The sequence below is a fragment of the Syzygium oleosum genome, unplaced genomic scaffold (genome assembly GCF_021117445.2).
Source record: "Syzygium oleosum isolate NSW1041296 unplaced genomic scaffold, Sole_v2.1 Sole_v2.21, whole genome shotgun sequence".
NCBI lineage: Eukaryota > Viridiplantae > Streptophyta > Magnoliopsida > Myrtales > Myrtaceae > Syzygium > Syzygium oleosum.
The window spans coordinates 5,089,042-5,111,401 of NW_026607505.1; the positions used below are offsets into that span (position 1 = coordinate 5,089,042).

A 22,360-nucleotide genomic window follows, 5' to 3' on the forward strand; every position below is an offset into this window, starting at 1 on the left:
TATATTACGGTTGTGAGTCATTTGTCAAGTCAGATGAATTGATACTATATTGGATCATGATAATGGAATATAAAATTGTCAAGGGTATTGTCGGCTGCATGTTCTTTACGTAATATGCAAATAAGTTTGTCACGATAAGCATGTCTTGAAATGGAAAAGATGAAAAACATTGATAACTGCAAAAAGATGACACGACGTTTTGGTTGTGGGTGAATTGAATGCTTTAGATTTTCTTTTGGCCAATTGAGGCCTTAAAGGTTTTAAAAAATCCCCAATCAGATTTAGTGTTCCTTTAACTGTAGATAGTTGTCTCGTGTACCTTTTATATATTCAAATGGCAAAAGGAAAATTTCACTCGTCACAGACTCAAAAAAATTCACTTTTTAACTATATAAATATAGTTCGATCCAAAAAAAAAACTATATAAATATAGATTATAAATTACATTATTTGCTTATTTGCATAAAATTTGCTCAAGTAACACCTAGGTGACGGCTATTTTTGTGGAGAAAGCATCAATTCGAACAATTTACAATCTTACGTGACGAAATTAAAGATAACACTTTAAAAAGACAATACCTTAATATATTTATATGGTTATGGATTGTACGAATCAAATTCCTTCACGGATCCCTTTTTAAGAACTATGCTTGTCCTGTCCGATCTCTACCAAGTACCAAAGTAATTTAAAAAAATTATAATTGCAAACCACAAGTCAAATCTCTTGTAGCTTCCTACCTTCTGATCTGATCTCTGTGCAAAAAGCTAATGCTGGGACAAATAATAACACTACAAAGATAAGGTGTCGGTGGATCAAACAGTCTAATCCTGAAGCCAACACAAATGGGTCATAGCCAGAAACAAAAAGCAAATATGATAATTAGATCAAATGACCAAAAAATCACAATGTTCTCTCTATAGGAAACCTTCCCTCTTTCAACTCTATCGCATCATATCAAAGTGGGCACCCTTATCATGCACTATGCGATATAGGAGAATAATGCAATGCTTAAACCATGGTCTAGAGGACGAACAAGAAACACCCGTGATCAATAATTCAGCCATTGCTAAAGTGTCAGGAAAGATCAGGAAGGACCATTAAAACCCTAGGTACCCCCAACGGATTGATTTATTCACTCTTGCGTGTTGGTCATGAGAATAGAAGTGAGTGCGTTGATTGCATTTGTGTTGGATTGTGTTTAGAGCTTGAAAGAAGAGAGAGATGGGGTCATCGCAATTATAGCTTGGTATCGCATTGTCCCGTTTGGAAAAGACTAAAAAGTTGACAGAGAAGTTTAGTCTTTATTAAATCCTTATCACCGATTGGAGAGCGTCTTAATTAGTTCTTTATCACCCAACTGGCACACGGCCCGGTGGTAAGGGAATTGGCATGTAGGGTGGGAACATTTAGTTTTAGGTGTGAGGTTCCATTCCCACATTCCGTAGAGAAGCGGAGTAAAAGTTCAAGAGAGGTGAGGATAAGAGTAAGACAGACAGAAAAAATAGATCCTTATCAATTATTATTACTATTTATATCTTACTTTAATTGAAAATAAGCAAATGTGCTTCATTATTAAGTCCTTCTTAAAAAGGAATATACATCTTTCTCAAGAGCATAATTTAGCACTTACGAGGGGAATTTGTATTTTTAATGATATTAGAGATATTACGACTTGTTACGAAATCGGTTTACAAAAATGATGTGTTAATTAGTTTAATGTTTGAGTACAATTAAATCGATTAAATTGAAAGGTTTAGAATTAAATTGACATCCGTGCAATAATTTTAAGATTTGTTTATCGATAATTATCCCTTAATCGATTCCATTCCTTTCCCGGGGATTACTTAGGGTGCTCGCTTGGAGAAATTAATGGATTAAATTGCCATATAACCACATTCTGCTTTCTTTGCCTGCTGATTAGTGCAAGATTGGACCACCCCAACTGCATAATTGTGAGATTACATCATTGTCAATCTTTAGTCTGCGAAGTCGAGGTCAACATGGTCCCGAAAGTGCTGATGACAACGGAGCGCGAAGGAGGCCCTAAGGTACCCCCTTGCTGCTCACGCAACCGTACGGTAGCGATTGACTTAACCTAATTTATGTAATTTCTTTTATTACTCAGAAATATATTATACCACCTATGTTTTTGTATAATTCATAGATAAAAATATGTTTCGCCCACCTTACCAAAAAAAAAATATGTTTCGTCCATCCATATTTTTCGTTTGGTGCAGCTCTGGTGAGAGTTTTTTAAGAACTTGAATACCGAACCAAGCTCGCTACTTTGGCGACACAAACAGAGTCGGTTGAAAGGTTGGGCTCTTCGTATTATTTAACGTAAGTAGATTTTTATGCTTAGAACATCCAAATAGATTTTAATATAAGATTTATCTTATTGGGATAATAGCACAAATTGTCCTTGAACTCTGCTTTAATGCTCAATGTTGTACTTAGATTTTTAATTTGTGCAATGCGGTCCCTGAACTTTGGCACGATGCGCAATGTTGCCTCTAGACTTTTAATCTTTTTAGCGTGGTCCCTTGACTATTGATAAATGTTCAATGTAGTTTCTAGACTATATGAAAATGTTAAAAGTTCAAGGAATCACGTTGAATATCTGACCAAAGTTCGGGAATTATATCGAACAAATTAAAAATTCAGAGACGGCATAGCATTTTGGACCAAAGTTCGGGGGTTCATTTGCGTCTTCGGGGAATCACGAATAACTGTGATCATACGTGAACATCAATAGGGACAGCCCGTCCCTACGCCCTGTCAAATGAATGCAAGTGGAAGAAAAAGAGTGACCAGCATACTATGTCTCGCCTCACATCACACTTTTAAAGCAAACCACCGTTCGAAACCTCCTGCGAATCGTGGAAGACAGAGCTCGACTGCTCGATCAACCTCACATCCCCTCGCTTTTCTTTGGGGACCCCATCAATTCAATTTGATTTTGGAAGCTTACACTGATAATTGCGGTGATAATTAGTGATTTAGACTGTAGGAATCTTGACTTTTCTGAGTCCTTTTGATGGGGTATGGAGAAAGAGAGAGCTTGTAATTGAGATTCTCCAGTTCTAAGGGCCACGCGTTCAATTTATCATGGAAATTAAGGGCCTCGATCTAATCGTTGTTTGCGAAAAGATTGTTATTACTAGTTCTTGTGTCCCGCTTTTGTAAAGCGATTTTATTGAACTTTTCGATGGTCCCGGGCTCGTCGGGGGGCATCCGAGGTCGACTTCATAGGGGGGCATCTCCTAGCTGATAAGTGTTCGGTGAGATGTCTAATACTTGTTTAAGGACTTGGAATCGTTCTTGGATTGTCGATTCAGTGCAAAGGAAGACAAAACTTCAGGATGAGTGTTTGAGGTCGACTTTATTCTGAACGCATGTAATATGGGAAGGTGACAAAGAAGACATTGTCAAGTGTAATCAAGTAATGGAATGGACATAGGAAACTGGGATCTCCTTGGCTCTTCTGAAGTAGTGATGATTCTAAGTTGAAGCATGATTCTTTCCCCATTGGTAAGGGTGATTGGTTCCAGGGTGGGATGGTCGGTTCCCACACTGAAACCGGGATCCCGACCAAAAGGGTCGGTTCTTAATTTGTAGAACTAAGAATCAGCCCATCTGGTGGGCTGGTCCTAGAACCGATCCGGTTCCGTTCCCGTTCCTATTTCCGAGTTGGTCCAAAAACCAACGTGATTTTTTTGTCTATTCCCTGCAAGACTACAAGTGTGTCTATGAATATTGTTTTTGTTCTCTTCTCCAGCCTTTGGACAACCGGACAAGGGAAGGAAAGAAAGACATGGTATGGATAGGAAGATTGGAGAGAGTGCTTTTTGACGAGGGTGGATCTTCCTCCTTTCAAATGAGACTTCCAACCGAGCAACTGCTTCTCAGATGGCTGTGTACTGATCAACGTGCCCATAAGATAACCCAGCCACAAGAATTAGTAAATTACGATGAAGAAAGTTACTCACAAGAGAGGGAGGGATGGAGGGGGAGTATGGTGAGAAGTGAGAGCGAGAGAGTGACGCTAACGATTGAGCAGTGAGAATGAGAGAGGGAGGGGACTGGCAAGAGAGTTTTGCGAGTGGATAGAGGCGAACTAAGAGGCAAGAGCAACTCGCATAAGGCAAGACTTGAGATGGCATCGAGTGAGAGGGAGGCGTCGAGCCGCGAGCGAGAGGGACTAAGGGGGAGGCGCGAGAGGTGTGACTCACAAGACTGAGAACAAGCATCGTGAGCAAAAGGCATGGCTAAGAGTGAGCATCATAGGCGAGAAAAGAACAAGCAATTAGGGTATTTTGTTTGTTAATAATATGAATTAAAAAATTTATCAGTTTGATCCGGGTGGTTCGGTCCACTCCTAGAATCGGGAACCGGACTGATTATCACCGGAAAAAAATTTTAGGAATCAGGAACCACCCAAAACCAGTCAGTTTGGTTCGGTTCCCGATTCAGTCCAATTCTAGTGCTCACCCCTACCCGTTGCCTTTATTACCTATGTTTACACCATATTATATTTTTATGGTTTCTACTATAAATACTTTGTCTTCAATTTTTATGGTTTGTGCTATAAAATAATATATATATATATATCACTGTAGCACTTTTACCGTTCATCACTCTATGAAAGTCCATCTCTTCTCACTTAAGGAACACGCCTTTCTTTCCTCAGTCAGAGAAGTTCTTCCCCTCTTCCTCTCCCTTTGATAGTTCTGGTTTTTTTCTTACAAAGATTGTTAGTTAGACTGGACTGTAAACGACCATTATAGAAAGAAAAGTTCTTAGCACGGTTACCCATTTTAATAGGAAATCACGTTCGTGATCAAATCAGAGAAGAACATGATAGTCAAATCCCTTATCATATATATGGGCCGGTTCCTCCCCAGGAAACAGGAGCTAGATCGATTCCCTTGAGAGCCATCCAGAACCGCCGGTTCCCGTGTTGGACCGGGACCGATGCATACCCCTAATTTGAGCTCTTTCTTCAAACCCATCACATATGGGTTGCCCGGCCCACTATCACCTTCCTATCCGAGCCAATTGCATGCGGATTGGGCCCAACGCAGGCTCAGTTGGCCCGGCCCAAAACAGGCCCACGAAGAAGCGCGGCCTCAAATCGTACCCGATACGCCACACACAAACTCCCGCGCCACGTAATTTCATTTGATATCAAACCCGAAAAACACCAAGAAAAAGGTTTGCTTTTTCCCTCCACTATCAATCGCATCATCTCTCTCTCTCTCTCTCTCTCTCTCGCGCGCGCGCTCGCTGCTCTTCTTCGTCTTCACTCGAGGAGGCGAAGACCCTCGGTTTGGATCTCATTCGGGTCGAGCGCGGCAGGTCGTGGTCGGTGGCGGTGGGCGGTGGCGGTCATGGAGCAGCAGAGGAACCCCAAGACGGCGGAGGCGCAGGGCGAGCAAACCGAAGAAATCCAGCACGGCCCGTTCCCTGTCGAGCAGCTTCAGGTACGAACGCTGAAATCTCGAATTGGGTATCTCTCGAAAACTCGGCAATTCTAGAGGCGACTTGTTGTTCCGGAAGAGATCGTAGTCGTTGTCCCCCCCCCAGCTGTTCTGTCTTTCGAATGTGCAAAGCGAAGGGTTCTGTTTTGGGAGCTCGAGTTCTGTTTCGCCGCTTTGGTTTTTCTTTTTAGGAGTCGCTGATGAAGGAAAAATGAGTCTTTCTCGAGATGGGTCGGTGTCCTTTTCGACGTTGAAGCTCGTATAATGTATCTTTGAAGGGAATGCGGAACTTGGATCTTGGTATTGGCTTGTAGTTTAGCCGGTTGATGACTAAGCCCTAGTAACATTGCTTAGTGTTTTTGTGCGTATTTCCTCTGCTGGTTGGTCGTGTATTCAGCTGAATTCGTTTAATTGCAAGTTAATCCGTCAGAAATTAGCTGAACTGCGAGGAAGCAGAATCGTTGCCTTTTACTTGGTCGCGTCTGTGTTTTGGTTTACCTGGGCTCTTGATTTCTGTGGTAAAAAAGAAATTAGCATGTGTGGAATCTGCCGATTTCGTGAAGGTTTTGACGAATGACAATCCACCTTAACAATTTTCTCTTGAACTGTATCCCAAGAAGTGCAATGAAGTCTAGCTCTGTATGTTCAACATGTTGTGCTTCTGTTCTAGGCGTCAGGCATCGCTTCGGTCGATGTTAAGAAGTTGAAAGATGCTGGACTCTGTACGGTTGAATCTGTTGTTTACTCTCCCAGAAAGGAACTGCTGCAAATTAAAGGAATCAGTGAGGCCAAAGTTGACAAAATCATTGAAGCAGGCATGTTGTCGCTTTCTTTCTTGCTTGTTGCCTTCTCCAGTGTATACACAGATTTACAGTTACTTGCCAATGAATCTGATGTGACATGATGGTTTGGTTGCTTTGGTCTTGGGCAGCTTCTAAATTGGTGCCTTTGGGTTTCACAAGCGCAAGCCAGCTACATGCACAGAGGCTTGAGATCATCCAGATCACATCTGGATCAAGAGAGCTGGACAAGATCTTGGAAGGTGATCCTATTACCTTCTATTCAGTCATGTAGATGCTCAAAGAAATTAATTAAAATAGAGCTATTAGCTGATTATGTTGGAGCTAAATTGAGGGAAGCTGACCATGGGGACGATGCCTCTTGATGCTTTGGCAGGAGGTATTGAGACAGGATCCATAACCGAGATATACGGCGAGTTCCGATCTGGAAAAACTCAGCTCTGTCACACACTGTGCGTCACTTGCCAAGTATGTTACCTTCTTCTGATTTTTGACCCATTGCATGCATTCTTCATGCTAGAAGAAGCTCTATTTGACTGATAATACTGCATATGTCGGTACAAGGAACTCTAGAGTCTAGCTTTGGTTGATGCATTTCCTACAGATATTGTGGATGTTGCTAATTGGATTGCTTTCAATAACTATTCTCGCCTACAGCCATCATATGTTATGTGGCTTTGTCAATATCACACTTCTAAAAGCCCTTGTATCTCAGCTTCCGTTAGACCAAGGAGGCGGAGAGGGAAAGGCGATGTATATTGATGCTGAAGGTGCATTCAGGCCACAGAGGCTATTACAGATAGCAGAGAGGTATGAAGACCATCTGGGGATAAGATTTTCCTCCAGGCTTCTTGAAGTATCTAGTGACAATCATTTCCCATATTGTTGATCTTGTATCTAATTTTTTGAACCATAGGTATGGACTTAATGGAGCTGATGTATTGGAGAATGTTGCCTATGCTAGAGCTTATAATACTGATCATCAGTCGAGGCTTTTGCTTGAAGCAGCTTCAATGATGGTGGAAACAAGGTAGTATCTAATGTCGTTGCCAGCATTCTGACAGTTTATTTTTTTTGTTAAAAACCCTCCCGTTTCTGTTAGACTTCTGAAGATTATTGAGTGCTAACTTATCTCTCTTTCTGACTTGTAATTCAATAACTATACCACAGCTACTAATGTCATTAGAAAAATGCATGATGAAACTTTTTAGTAAGAGAAAAATAAAAATGTCAGTTGGCCCTCTTTGGATCTGATGCTTCATCGGGCTTTTAGATGAACAATGTGGTCACTTAAAATGGTAGGGGATCAACAATGAAAAATATTGATTGGAGGAATTGCTTAACAGTCGTTGTGACTTCTTGTTTCTGATTAAATAGAAGGAAGAAGTTCCTTTTTTTGAGTACATTTCACCACCATATGATAATAGAGGCTGGATAGCGCCAGTCTAGGGATTCCGTTCTATGACCTCGCTGGGGCATAGATCTTTTTCAAAGTTTGAAGTTTTATCTTTTTGTTCCTTGTCTGATGTGCTTATTTTATTTAATATTGAATGTACAAGTGTCAGACCTGATCTAATCATATAAATGATGTTCTATTCTCCAGATTTGCCCTTATGATTGTGGACAGCGCAACGGCTTTATATAGAACCGATTTCTCTGGGAGAGGGGAACTGTCCGCTAGGCAAATGCATCTCGCTAAGTTCCTCAGAAGCCTTCAGAAAATGGCTGATGAGGTCATGTGCTATTATATTATAAGAGCCATGCTAACATGACTTCATGTCTTCATTTCTCCAATGACATGCATTTAGGCGACAGGGATTGTTCATCATGAAAACCTTTCATCCTTTGATTCAAGTGGTCCATGTACAGTCTTTATAGACCTCTGATAGATTGTTTGACTGCAGTTTGGCGTGGCCGTCGTGATCACGAACCAAGTAGTTGCGCAAGTGGATGGTTCTGCCCTCTTTGCTGGGCCTCAAATCAAGCCTATCGGTGGCAACATCATGGCGCATGCTTCCACAACAAGGTCTTCACACACTATATCCTCCTCTGCTTACACATCCTCAGAATTTGAAATCAGTAATCCACTATTCTGTCCTCACTCCTCAAATGTGATCGGTTAACCTGTCGTTGTATCAGGCTTGCTTTTCGGAAAGGAAGAGGAGAGGAGCGCATTTGTAAAGTGATCAGCTCCCCTTGTTTGCCGGAGGCCGAAGCTCGGTTCCAAATTTCTGCAGAAGGTGTTGCTGATGTCAAGGACTGATTGGTTTCGCATCGTCCTCTCGAAAGCTTGTTCGGGTCGAATCCGTTCATTGGCGGCTCTTTTTGCATCATTGGATCGGGAAGCAAACATAGCACTGGCTCGTAGTTCAGTGTTAACAGATTTTGAGGGGCTGTGATGATGATGAAGCCTTTTTGGCATTGTTCAAACTGTCACATGCCTCTGTAAGCATCAATAGAGAGTGACTCAGGATCTCAGCCCGTTTGTCCAAACTTGCTTTTTGAGATTGAACGCCATTGCATTGCCTTTCTTGTGTGGGGATTTGCTACTTAAAATCATATGTACAGTCCCTTCATATGTATTTTGCAATACCTAAACAATTACATCAGCTTAGTAGATGTTTTACAATCCTAATCAAAGTAGTGCAATGGTACCTACTTTTTTTTACAACAATAATAAATGCAACAATCCAAAGTACAAAAGAATCGCACAGCTTAAAATAAATGAAAATTAGATATAAGGAAAATAAGTTCTTATTATGGCTCTATTTGTTTCGTGAAAAATTAATAATTTGAAAAATATTTTTTTAAAAAGATTGCTTGTATGATATATAATAATTAGTCAATGAAAAATATTTTTATTATCGAATATAATTTGTGTCTTAATATTATCGTTCATTTATTTTTGTAGATGATGAAAACGGAGTCTATGCATAGATTTCAATGGTGGCAATTAAACTTTCATATAATCCATAACATAATCCAGCAAAGGACATCAATATTTCTATTGTTTTTAATTAGCAATACCTTTTAATATGACGAGAGAGTGACGTCACTAATGAAGCCCTGAAACGGCAGCGTTTCCTCCCTCCCTTTCGTCTTCTTCGTCTCCCTCCGCTGCGCGCACAGGCTCTCTCACACAAACGAACAAACTACTGAAGAGTCTGAAACAACCGTCGACTCGATCCCGGTCGTTCCGCACGTCGCTCGCCCCAGTTCGACGCAGCTGCCGATGCGTTGAAGCATTCGTCAATGGCGGCGAAAGCGAGCCCTCCGTCGGCTCTCCCCAAATCCGGCGCCGTCTCCAAAGGCTACAATTTCGCTTCCACTTGGGAACAGGTGCGCCTCCTCATCCGTCCGTCCTCGTCCTCCGTTTCTCGCGCGCCGCGCGATTTCATCGCTCGATCCGTGTTCCGTAAGATCGGATTCGATCTCCAAATCCCCCGGCCTGGCTTTTAGAATTCCTGTTCTCCAGAAGGTCGTGTGAGTGACCGGATCTGTGGTGTGGAGCATTCGAGGAATCGGCGTTCGTCGGACTTTTTCGAGTGCTTTTTTTTTTTTTTGACGGGTTTTCGTTTTGTTGTAGAGTGCGCCGTTGACGGAGCAGCAACGGGCGTCGATCGTTTCTCTGTCGCACGCGGTTGCCGAGCGGCCATTTCCCGTCAATTTGGTGACTCTCTCTCTCTCTCTCTCTCTCTCTCGCTCTCTCTTTTTTCTCTCTCCGGCTGTAATTGCTTGCGGAGCTGAAATGAAATGTTCTGGACGAGTTCATTCTTTTAAATTGTAGCTGTGAGTTCGGTCTTTTGAGACTCTGGTTCCTGATAATCGAATGTTTTGGTGCTGAATTGGCTGGCTTTGTGGAACTAGGCGCAAGACAATGTCGCTGGGCTGGACGGCGGGTTGTCTGCGTCCAAGCAGGACAGCGCTTTCAGAGAACCCGAGGCTGTGGAAGCAGTGTTGGTCAATACAAATCAGGTGAGGTTTGAATTTTTCGCCGCACAAACGCTTGGATGCTGTTTGGTCCACCATCGAATTGGATTAATCAAGAAATGAGAATCCTATTCCTAGAACTTTCATGTTTCGGTAGAAACTTCATCTAAACATGCGCATGAAAATTCTGGCATTAGGATTCTCATTCCTTGTGTAATCCAATTGCCGGATGAACCACACAAGGCTTTAGAGTCTTCTGTTACCATGCCTTTTGTGGTTTCCGATGAGGACCTCTTTTGATTCCGATGACTCAACTAGCATGAATAATGTAAGACTTAGGTCCTGTTCTAGTAATTACTTACAATTTTCACTTTTTTTTTTTTTTCAAATTGCAGTTCTACAAATGGTTTACGGATCTTGAATCAGCTATGAAATCAGAGGTTCTTTCTATTCTCTACTGGGCTGTACTTGGTGTAAGAAAATTTTGCACGTTCGCTAATTACATCTTGTCGATTTTTTAACTTAGACTGATGAGAAGTATCAACAATACGTTAACACGCTGACTGAGCGAATACAGACGTGTGATGCTATTCTTCATCAGGTACTTCATCATCATTGCTATTGTTTTTCATATTAAAGTGTGATAAGTCCTCCTCCTCCTCCTCTTCCTCCTTCTTTAATTCTTTCCTCTGTCTGTTGATGCTGCACTTTGCTCGCTTCTTGATGAAGATTAGTTTCGTATCTGTAGGTTGATGATACCTTGGACTTGTTCAATGAACTTCAGCTGCAGCATCAAGCAGTGGCTACAAAGACTAAAACTCTGCATGATGCATGTGATCGGCTGGTATATTTAGCTCCCTTTCGTTTTGATGTTTCACCAACCTAGTGCATAGTAGCCAGATTAAGCAGGAATTTTAGTTGCTTCACTGAATGTACCTAAGAGGAACATATTGTTGTAAATATCGACATATTTGATGTTCTAAGTTGCAAAGGTATTTGCTTTGTACTTTTTGACATCAAATTAAAATTTCCTTTTGAGCATATCCTTTTCTGTTTGTCTTGGAACTTGAGTATCGAAGGACGAAAGTCTTTTTATCGGTATCAATAAGTAGAAGGAGACTTATACAGAGTGATACATTTTTTGGATTATTCTAAGTTTTATTATCACTATATGTAGTTCAATTGTGAGCTAAAGGGTCAGCCCAGCTGTTAGAAGCAACTCTACTCTGGGTGCTGGCTGTGGGTTTAAGTCCCACCAGGCAGTGATGTCATCCCTCTCCCTGCTATATTTAATTGGCAATATTAATTAGTTGTGATCCATGTCAGTTCATTCTGATATGTCATTTTTTTAACCCTGCTGCAGTTAATAGAGAAGCAAAGGCTGATTGAATTTGCAGATGCACTTCGGAGCAAACTCAATTATTTTGATGAATTGGAGAATGTAAGGTTTGATTGGTATCTATGCTGGATGAAGCGGTTTTTCTTTTACTTCTTTTTGTATCATTATAGCAAATTTCTTTATATCCAAATAGCCTTTTCGAGTTTGTAAGTTTCCTGCTACTATCTGAAGCTCTCACTGATGTTTACCTTGTCATATAAATCTTTGTCCTTGCATTAGGAAGTATTTGGCCTACGTTGAGATATCTTGTCTATGTTTAATATTAAGATACCTTGCTTAATGAAACATTGATTCCTTACCTTCGCTTTCTAATTATTGATCTACGTGCAGATAGCAACCAATTTCCACTCTCAAAATATGAACGTTGGAAATGAGAACTTCCTCCCACTACTTAAACGGCTTGACGAATGCATATCGTGAGTGGACTCCTTTTGATATAATCCTCCTGCAATATTACATGCACCACATTTGCTCAAGCATAAGCATGTGATTTTTGTTTACCCAATCCAAGAAACCCTAGCTGCTCATGAAGGTCAACTGTTGATTTGTAGACATTCTAGTTAGTTCTCTTTTCATATAATCCTCCTGTATGATTACATGCACCACATTTGCTCAAGCATAAGCATGTTGCCAAACCAATACACTCTAGCTGCTCATGAAGGTCAACTGTTGATTTCAAGACATTCTAATTCTTTGTTCTATTTGGTCTTTCAGTTATGTTGAAAGCAACCCACAGTATGCAGAATCTGGTGTATATTTGGTTAAATTTCGTCAACTCCAGGTATAGAAATGAACAATGGATTTCAAAGAAACTTTATGTGGTTGATGGGTTCCATAGTGAGCAATTTTATGCTGTGCTTAGGAGTTTAGTCTTTGCTGCTTGTATTTCTTTAAGCTACTAACAATTCACTCTTATTAATGGACAGTCTAGAGCACTCGGGATGATTCGTTCTCATGTACTTACAGTTCTCAAGGGTGCCTCTTCTCAGGTGAATTGTCTGAGTGCTTAAGTACGCTATATACTGTAACTATGAGACATTACAGATTATGCGTGTTGCTTCATGTCCTTCATCAGGTCCAGGCAGCGATCCGTACTACCGCTAGTGGTGCTGCTGTTTCAGAGGGTGTGGAGGCATCCGTTATATACGTGCGCTTCAAGGCAGCAGCGACGGAGGTAACAGTTTCTTTTTTGAAAGATGGACATTTTGTATGGATATGGTTGTTACGAAGTTAGCGGCCAAAGGAGGAATTTTGACACCGATTAGTATGTATAAACCCTCGACAAACTCTATTCAAGTATTCTATTTAATGAATAAACAATTGTTTTTTAAGAAAAGATGTTGAAAATTTTTATTTTTGAAGAAACTCTTATCTAGATTGTTTGGCCAAAAAAAAAAACTTTTATTGAGATCTATTAGATGTAAGGCAGCTCTAATACCCATTTCTTTTGAGGCAAGTGCTTTTTCTCACAATTGCAAATATTTTCAGCTAAAACCTGTGCTTGGAGAAATTGAAAGCAGATCATCAAGAAAAGAATATGTTCAGATTCTGGCAGAATGTCACAGATTGTACTGTGAGCAGCGGCTTTCACTGGTGAGCACGTTACTTGTTTCATTTGCGTACGTTAATGTTCTCTCATTATGGTCAATAAAATTGCTTTCTTTACCTTACAGATAAGGGGCATTGTGCATCAACGGATATCTGAGTTTGCTAAAAAAGAGGCTTTGCCATCACTAACTAGATCTGGATGTGCATACCTTGTTCAGGTAAAGTGGTTAGTCTCCATGCTGTTCTAAGTTGCGATTCCCCATATTTTTGGATGTCTTTGGGACTCTGAAAGCAAGTGCTTGATTTGTGGAGTCCATAACAAGGATAATGAAACAATTGTTGCTAGTGGACCTTGACGTTTTGAGGTTTTAAACGTCGGTTATAAGTTGTATGACATGTTAAAGACTTATGCTGAATTTCGATAGTTGGCTTTAGGAATACGAATGTTTTCGATAACAAGAATTACAGCTTATAACAGATGAAAGGGTGCATTAATATTTTCTTTTCGTGGCCCAAGGTTGAATTGTATTCAAGAAGTAAAAATTTGTTTGTCCTGTTCTTTGCTTTCAACTTGATTGTTTGATCTGAAAAGGATATGCATCACTCAATATTAGTGAAGATAGAGAAGCTCCTGAATCTCTCATTTGAAGTTCTTCTGCCAATAATGCAAGTAACTGGTTACAATGCTGGTATGGAGCTAATTTTGTGGCCCTTTCAATATGAAGGTCAATGATTTTATAGCTGGTAATCGGAGGATAGAGTTTATGAGGATTGACTTTAGATTTGTTTTTTTTTTTTTGTCAGAACTTTAGATTTGTTTATAGAGCAGTAAAACCTTCCATTCACATGGTGAACCCAGCTCTCTTTTTTAAACGGTAGTAGTCCTAGTTCAGTAACTGGATACCAAACTGGTTCAGTTTCGATATCATTTATCGAGTATAATATGGGTTTTTATGTTCAGAAGCAACACATACACACTTTTTGTGGTGTGATGATAATAGTTATCTTGTTTTGGTATAAAGTTAGTCCTTTTCTTTTTCTCCTAACTGATTGACTGGTCAAATGCTATTGAGTGTCTGCATGCAAGTTGGTTAATGAGAGGTTTTGTGTATGTGCCACTAGAATGCTGTAGAGACTTCCCTTCTAATCAGTGAGATCCTGGTATAAATTGCCAGGAGCAAGTGTTCATTTGTATGTACTATTTACATATTCTATCAATACCTTTTCATCGTTAGGAGTTTCATCTTTGAGCATATGTCGTAGAGATCCATCTACTTTAATGTATGACGTAGTTGCAACACCAAAAAAACTTATCCATTCAGATTGGCATATGCAGGTCTGCCAGCTGGAGCAGCAACTTTTTAATCACTTTTTTCCATCTTCTGCAGAAGATGTCTCTAGTTTGGCTCCATTGATAGATCCACTGTAAGTGTTGTTTTAGACCTTTTCGTGGTTGTTTTCCCTATAATTCATGTCGTCCTTATCAATGCAAAGCTAAAGTAAAATCTTTGATTTAGTTTCTTTAAACCTATACACTGGCAGCATGATTGCTTTTTTTGAGGTGGCCCTGGATGTGGAAAGAGCGTATCTATTTCTTTGGAGGATGATTTTCCCCTACAATTTTCCTCTCTATTCTGAGGATAACCTCTTCCTCAATTTGTTTGTCTGCATAGACGTTAGTAATTAATATAGTTTCTGTTACATAACATTCTTCGGATCTGTAAGGTACTTTTTTGTCCGCTTTGCTCTCTGTTTTGGCACTCTATGATGAATTACTCTGAGGAAGAACTCTTGATGTAAAATTATGAACTTTGGGCAATATTCTGCATCATTATGCCGGATAACTTCCAGGTCGTTTTTTCTCGTTTACCTGTCTGTTATGTCACCCCGCAAGAAGATTGTCCTATTGAAAGAACTTGTAGCTGTAAAACTATGTGCCTTTTGCTCCTGGTGTTGACAAAGGAGGAGTTGTCTTTTGCCTACACAGCTAAATGCCTTAGGTTTCTCTGTCTTTTGTCATTTTTTTCTGACCTGTGCATACCTTTCTGAATTCTAGTGTGATTACTTCTCCCATTTGGAAGTATTTAAATTGCTTTATATGACACACCTATCTACAATCTGTCTTCCTGCCTTTATATCTTTAATTTCCTAATATGTAGTTATTGTCTGCTAACTTATATGCAGATCCACTTATTTGTACGATACACTGCGCCCCAGACTTATCCATCAAACCAATATCGATCTCCTATGTGAGCTTGTTGACATCCTTAAAGTTGAAGTTCTGGGTGAACAGATCAGTAGACGAGGTGAACTATTAGCTGGGCTCCGCCCTACATTACAGAGAATCTTAGCAGATGTTAACGAGAGGCTAACTTTTCGTGCTCGAACACATATTGGTGATGAGGTACAGATCATGCTGTAAAAGCAATTTCTTGGATTTGTGCTGTCACTGCTACACTCTCCTGTTATTTCTGTTATGGCCCTAATTTGGAATTGTCTGATATGGATGATCTTGGGAAGTGATCCATGATATTTAATTCATGAAACTCGTACTAGGCAGGCTGTCATCTGTTGGTTTTGTAACTTTTCCCATTTTGCCCAAAGCTAATTACTCTTTTTAGTACCTCATTTGAAAGTCAAGGTATCTGAGAAGCTGGAAGCTTCACTTGTTTACAGGGAAAGCTGGACATAACCATCCTTTAGTCAAAGTAAATTGAGAAATTGAAAGTGCTTACACTAGAAAGTAGAAGTTTTCTATGGTTATGTAGGCCAGGTACTCAAAGAACCTGTCGCCACTAGGGAACATGACCGGGCCCTCAAATGAGTTGGGATCACGAAAATGTTGAAAGTAGTTATATTTCATCATCTTTCAGACATAACTAGAGCAATAAAGAACTATTTAAGTCTTTGTATAGTGGATGTAGGCTCTAAAGCAGTAAAGGGGCTTTATTATTGGCAAGGAATTGTGGAAGATGGAATGGTTTTTGGAAAGATTGAAGTTAGACAATGTTAAAAGAAAAATTAGTACTATGTAATTCATAATTGAAAGAATAAAATCATTGGTTATCATTTTTCACCACTTTGAAGGGGTGAGAGACTGTTTTTCTTCTATTGTCATTCCCGCGTGATTAGCAGAGTGTGTTCTAGTGTTTCACGATAACCTTCTTCGCTATACGGGCCTTATATATGGTCAACCTTTCGTATTGGAAATTATTAACATGTTGCATTTATACAATATCTTTAATGTATAAGAATAACGTCTACAATGTACTTCTGCTGGTGCATTTCCTTTCCCTTTTGAAGATAGCAAACTATTTGCCTTTGGACAAAGACTTGGATTATCCTGCAAAGCTGGAGCAATCTGCCCAAAAGGAATCAGATGCTACGATTGTAATGCCTCCGACTGCCATATTTGCTCTCATTTCTTCTTGCTAGTCCACATACTAAATCACTTAGATGACTTATACAAGCCTCTGATAAATATCGCTTTTATGTTTCTGAAAATTTAATATTGTAATGAATTTGAAACTAAAGCAATGGATGGTGGAATTTGCTTTTCTGCCTTTTTATTTCAATTATGTTTGCATTGTTCTTAGACATTTGTACTTCAGTGATAATGCTGAATCCATTCTTCTTTGTCAATTGGTTTATCAAACCTTAGGTTGATGAAAACTCAGATGTATATAAGTCTTGGTACCCACCTCTTGAGAAAACTATATCATGCCTTTCAAGGTTGGACCATTGTCTAGAATCTGCTGTTTTCACTGGCTTAGCACAGGTACTTTATTTTTTCATTTACTTACATTCAACTTGGCCTTGTGTCTTGTTTATTTTATTGAATGTCAGTACTTTTGATTTGTTAATCAGGAAGCTGTAGAAGTTTGCGCTCTATCCATCCAGGTAATCAAAAGGCTTCAAATGATTTACAGAATTTAATTCTTTGTGAACTTTGCAGTTCATTCTAAATGGCATGTAGCGTGAGAATAGCTCTTTCTGTTTTATTGGGCTTGATGAGTTAAACTGCTTCTTATCATTCAGTTTCTAAATGCAAACTTTCTTTTTTCTCAGAAAGCAAGCAAACTAATTGCAAAGAGATCGACAGCAATGGACGGGCAGCTCTTCCTTATAAAACATCTCCTTATTTTAAGGGAGCAGGTTGTGTATTTTTTTTTTTTTTTGTTCCTGTCTGCTGTTCTACTTGTGAAAGCTTTGTGTAATGCTGTTTGTTCACTCTGTGTTTCTAGATTTCCCCATTTGATATTGAATTCTCCGTCACACACAAGGAGCTTGATTTCTCTCATTTGCTGGTTAGTATATATCAGCCTCTTTTAGTTGAGATGGATCGAGTATTGTAACATTCTTGCATTGAGATGGGTTGATTATAATAACATTTAGTGCTGCTTTTACTAGAGTTGTTATACTTCGCTTCTCTAAATCAGTTTTTATGGTGTACATCAAATAAGTCATGAACAAGGCATGGAGAAAATGCATCTCCATAATGAAATTTTTGTTTCTTAGGTCACGTTCCTTTGAAAGTATAGGCTAATGTGGTTCGGTCAGGTTGCTTATTTCTTTCTGTTAATCATCTGAGTAGAGGGTTCAACTCATGCTCATAGGTTAACCTTCTAACTACCATCCATTTTGTGCTGTAGCTTATGTTGACATGTATTGTGAGCACCTTCGGCGAGTACAATTTGTAATCTCCTTAAGACTCGTTTATAGTGGAAAGAAGGAAAGTTTCACTTTTAGGATAATGGTTTTGAATTAGAATTATTGTTGAAGTGCCGATATTCATGCTAAATATGCTAAACTTTTAAGTTTCCAACACTGCATAGTTTTTTTTTGAATGTTAAACTAATATAGAAATCTAACCTAAAAAAGCCTTGCGATTATGGAGCTTTTTGATGAATATGTTTTGCTTATTGCTTTGGGACTATGGCCGTTTTATGTGAAAATAAAGTTATTAGCACTTGAAAAATGGAGGTTGGGTCCACTTCAGCTTTTCTCTGGAGCGTCGCTCATCATAAACCATGCTGATATGACTTCCACGTCAGGATAGAAAATGTTTAGCCTTTGAAATTATTATTGTAAGCAATGATCTGTTTTTGGTTGCTTAAAATGCAAAGAACTATAGATGGTGGTTGGCACTTTCCATAAATGCATTTGCTATTGTGTACCAGTATGCGTTCTTAGAACTGCATGTTTTTCTATATGCTGAAGAGCTTTTATGACAAACCATCTAAAAGATTTTCCAAGTGGTTTCTTTCTTTTTATATTTTTTGTTTCTTTAGTGAAACCCCATGGCATGTTTGTGTAGGAACATCTGAGACGAATTCTTAGAGGTCAAGCCTCGTTATTTGACTGGTCAAGGTCTACTTCATTGGCGAGAACTTTGTCTCCCAGAGTTTTGGAAAGTCAAGTAGATGCCAAGAAGGTACAGTTTCCTTTAGTTTATCTCTTGCTTCAATTACTTGTGCTACAAATTGAGCTAAAATATGTTGGTAGCCTGGTAGGTCTAAATTAGGTAGGGAGAAGTGTACCTGTTTGTGACTTTATGTTTGAAGTGCAAAAATGCTGTCCCTGCTAAAATAAAAAAAAAAAGTGAATGATCTGGGAGGTTTGGCACTCACCACTGAATCATGAATTGTTTTTAAATCTTTGTTGTGCAAATCTGTCTGCTATAGTTTTTGCTGCTTTATTTTTTCGTCTTTCCCAAGTGTCAGTTGGATGAAAATTCCTGATTGATTAATTGCAGGAGCTGGAGAAAAGTCTGAAAACCACTTGCGAGGAGTTCATTATGGCAGTCACTAAACTAGTAGTTGATCCTATGCTTTCATTTGTAACCAAGGTCATTCTTCCTTCCTCCTCCTTCAAAATATATTCAATATATACCACATATTTGTAGAATCTACGTAATATAAAATAATGAAAAAATGGAAGTCAGAAAAACAAGCATGGCATTTACATGTGTATCGCGCGAGAAGTTGAAAGAATCAACAATACCAAAATCAGAGCTGTGAATGTGGTTACTCCTTTATCTGTCTAATCTAACTCGAATATTGAGTCTATTTTGGTTTTAAAGTACATTCTTTTTCGGATAGCCAATTTGTAACAAGGAATGCATAGAGAGTTTCTGTGTCATGGCTAGTCCAATACATACAGCTTTGACTTCATGATTTTGCATATATAGGTGACAGCTGTGAAGGTTGCACTGTTCTCTGGCAGTCAGAAACAGCAGGTGGAATCTGTTATGGCAAGACCACTTAAGGAACAGGCATTCGCTACCCCTGATAAGGTGGCTGAACTTGTTCAGAAGGTATGTACTTAAGTACTTAGCTTCTTATATACTTGGAAAGGGGGTCATTTTGTCAATTTTTTTTTTTGGGGGGGGGGGGGGTTAGCCAGAAATCAGCAGATATTTTGCCTTCTGTGGACCTTTTTTTTAATTAATTCACTTGCATCTGAATATGAAAGAAGGGTATGATGACGAGTAGATTTTGTGGAGAGATTGAGAAGCTACTTGTCACCCTTATCTTTGTTGGCGAAACAGGTAGGTGCAGCTATACAGGAAGAGTTGCCCAGGGTGATGGCTAAGATGAAGCTTTATTTACAGAATCCCTCCACAAGAACAATACTTTTCAAACCAATAAAGTAAGTTAACAGCTTTCATCAGTTATAATGCCACTCGTGGTTTGTTTCCTCTATTCAAAGAGAGCCTGCGGTCATCCTGCTTAAACCAACCCTTGGCTTGATGTTCATTTTAGAACTAAATTAGGAATTTTGGTTCATTTGCTAAATTAGGGTTTCTCGGATCTGTTGAAAATACCAGTCAAGCCATTGGGTAATTCTGGTTGAAAAATTGATGCTTGTCACCATCTAGGATTATGCAGCAAAAGATTGAAGCTTAGGTGATGATATGCTTTCAAATTTGAAAGGCACAAGTTGAGAAATTTTACTCAGAATTGGTGGATGGTGTTGATTATGATATTTCTGTCAGCAGTTTTTTTAGCGAATAGCAACATAACCCTTAGTATAGAGTTATCCCGTTTGTACTTTCTATCTGGAAATTTCTATTTGAGCCTTGATTCAACTTGCAGAATCTTCTCTCTAATTGAACGACTCAATTTGCATTGCAGGACAAATATAATCGAGGCCCATGTGCAGGTACAGTCCTTATTGAGAGCAGAGTACTCACCCGAGGAGATTCAAAGTGTCATAAACATGGTGTCGATTCAGGATCTTCAAGCACAACTGGACAGTTATTTATAGGGAGCTCCAGACGCTTACCCGATTTTATCCTCCCAAAAATTTTGTCTGTGAGAGTACTATTTAAGATATCTCGAAAGCAAGAAATCAGCGGCGGAAGAATGCCAAATAGAGATATACAGAATGATTCTGTGTTTCTTGTATCTTGTGAGAATTGAGAAATAACTCCGGTTCATTCATTCTTTTCAGAGCCAGTAGAGGTGCAAGCGCAACATTCTGGAATATCTGCTATCGATCATATGCACCATAAAAGGGTTCTCATGTTATCATCGACTGTCTGCAAGAGAAAACAGATTTTCTCTCCCCCTCTCTCTACCTCTCTCCAGTCACACCCCCAACCGCGCTGTTGCTGTTTTTCTCAGATTAGGGTTAACATGATAGTACCGATCTCTTTTGAGGGTTGCAGCTTAGGTTTCTGCTTAAGTTGGACATTACAGACTCTGAATAACTGTCCCAGTTGTGCTTTGGTATCATAGACACATTCGACCGCACCTCTGTCGATACATTTATGTGCGTATGTACACTACACAGACATCTAGTGTAGAAATACAGAATGAAGGATGATAGATTCTATCTTGGGGTCGTCGTTCTGTTTTGTTTTCTAATGCGGTTCTCTGTGCGTAAAGGGGAATCTCATGTCCAGAAAAAAGGCTACTCTTTTCTTTCTTATAGGAAGGTCATCCTTCACAAGAGAGACATACGTTACCCGTTCTGATGCGGAAATTTGACAGAATTCAACAGGTCCTTGATTGGTAAATTCGAAAAGGTGATAGTGATGTGTCGAATATGTTGGTGAATTTTGCTACTGCCCTAGTAGTTTTTCAAATCTATTAGTAACGATGGTTGGTTTTGTTAGAACTATCCGACAAAGGACAAAATTAGTCCGGCAGTACTGGTCAAATCTTTATCACTGTCGATTTCATCGATAAGCTTATGTCGTCCGTTGATTTCACCATTGACTCTTCAATACTCTTTAGCAAATTTTCAACTTACCTCCCTTGTAAGCCATTAACCCAAAGTGACCTTGCTGTTGAGAGAGAGAGAGAGAGAGAGATTTGACAGAAATGGAACATATGGGAACATAGTAAAATATGGGTAACTTAAAACCTTGACTTTCAATATCAAGAATCTAATGGTTTGAATGCTTCAATGAACCTTACTTCACTGAAAATTTTGGTAGATTCTACCTTGTCGGGATCAGTTTTCAAATTTTGATACGTGCAGCCTACTCTATAGGCCCTCGAATTGACCCTGAAGTCTACTTGAGAACTGACCAATTCTTCTTCTTTTTTCTTTTTCATTTTTCCTATTTCTTGAAAGTACAAATTTTATTAAAATATCCCCTTAGAGGTGGCAACAACAAGAATACAAGATAAACTAAAAGAAGAAAGTTTGGGTTTCTCGATCCGGTTCAATCCGGTGACGCACCTAAATGCGGGAATCGGGCTAGTAATAGCCAACGGCCCGGTAGGGTTGGTCTGGTCCAATTCCAGGATCTACTCAAGGCTGGTGCTCGCTCCTAGCATTGCAGGCATGACATGTCCTAAATTAAAAAGGATCTAAGTCTTGTTCCCCAGCTTGGGCCCATTTGGTGCAGATTTTTTCCTAGGTATGATTCCTCTTATAATTTTCCCTCTATAATTTAAAAGATGACAAAAACAAAGTTTCGAAAAAGAATTACGTACGACTCACTATTTTGAAAACTTTGAAGCCTTCCATATTTTATAAAAATCAGAAATGACTTTGCAAAATTCAAAGGAAACAAAAAAATTAAAGTAGGAAGCTGATCATTAAAACGGATGTCGAGAACTAAGGAAGAATAGTCAATCCTAGTCAGCACTAGGCCTAAAGCACGCGGTCAACCTAGTAACTGTGGGCCCAGACACATGCTTCCTTCAGAGCCTCGCATAGGTCAGACAAGAGCATCCCCCAGACA

At 39.4% G+C, this 22,360-nt stretch overlaps 2 protein-coding genes across 3 annotated transcripts; both read left to right on the forward strand.

The window, feature by feature from the left end:
- Positions 1–5,212: 5,212 nt before the first annotated feature.
- Positions 5,213–8,898, forward strand: LOC115671229 (DNA repair protein RAD51 homolog). The gene is made up of 9 exons (XM_030592733.2): positions 5,213–5,484; positions 6,152–6,296; positions 6,413–6,523; positions 6,658–6,749; positions 6,997–7,091; positions 7,198–7,311; positions 7,885–8,014; positions 8,186–8,307; positions 8,421–8,898. Exons 1-9 carry the CDS (start codon positions 5,392–5,394, stop codon positions 8,542–8,544), a joined length of 1,026 nt encoding a protein of 341 aa, XP_030448593.1. The 5' UTR covers positions 5,213–5,391; the 3' UTR covers positions 8,545–8,898.
- A 513-nt stretch (positions 8,899–9,411) lies between these two features.
- LOC115671168 (conserved oligomeric Golgi complex subunit 3) lies at positions 9,412–21,000 on the forward strand. 2 transcript variants are annotated; one of them, XM_030592639.2, is made up of 25 exons: positions 9,412–9,620; positions 9,868–9,951; positions 10,149–10,256; positions 10,607–10,651; positions 10,738–10,812; positions 10,960–11,055; positions 11,575–11,652; positions 11,941–12,026; positions 12,325–12,391; positions 12,537–12,599; positions 12,686–12,784; positions 13,099–13,203; positions 13,284–13,376; positions 14,495–14,583; positions 15,343–15,562; positions 16,462–16,548; positions 16,820–16,936; positions 17,026–17,058; positions 17,227–17,313; positions 17,403–17,465; positions 18,476–18,592; positions 18,914–19,006; positions 19,349–19,474; positions 19,709–19,809; positions 20,295–21,000. In XM_030592639.2, exons 1-25 carry the CDS (start codon positions 9,534–9,536, stop codon positions 20,425–20,427), a joined length of 2,352 nt encoding a protein of 783 aa, XP_030448499.1. In that variant the 5' UTR covers positions 9,412–9,533; the 3' UTR covers positions 20,428–21,000. The 2 variants fall into 2 exon arrangements, with proteins under 2 accessions (XP_030448499.1, XP_056176862.1); XM_056320887.1 differs by lacking the exon at positions 16,462–16,548.
- Positions 21,001–22,360: the final 1,360 nt, after the last annotated feature.

Bases quoted from the DNA above. Each gene is read 5' to 3' on its own strand.
- LOC115671168 (XM_030592639.2), top strand. From the start codon at position 9,534: ATGGCGGCGAAAGCGAGCCCTCCGTCGGCTCTCCCCAAATCCGGCGCC. The intron at 16,549-16,819 runs GTAATGCCTCCG...ATCAAACCTTAG, and splicing joins AGGAATCAGATGCTACGATT to GTTGATGAAAACTCAGATGT. The intron at 18,593-18,913 runs GTACAGTTTCCT...GATTAATTGCAG, and splicing joins GTCAAGTAGATGCCAAGAAG to GAGCTGGAGAAAAGTCTGAA.
- LOC115671229 (XM_030592733.2), top strand. From the start codon at position 5,392: ATGGAGCAGCAGAGGAACCCCAAGACGGCGGAGGCGCAGGGCGAGCAA. The intron at 5,485-6,151 runs GTACGAACGCTG...CTTCTGTTCTAG, and splicing joins TCCCTGTCGAGCAGCTTCAG to GCGTCAGGCATCGCTTCGGT. The intron at 7,092-7,197 runs GTATGAAGACCA...TTTGAACCATAG, and splicing joins CTATTACAGATAGCAGAGAG to GTATGGACTTAATGGAGCTG.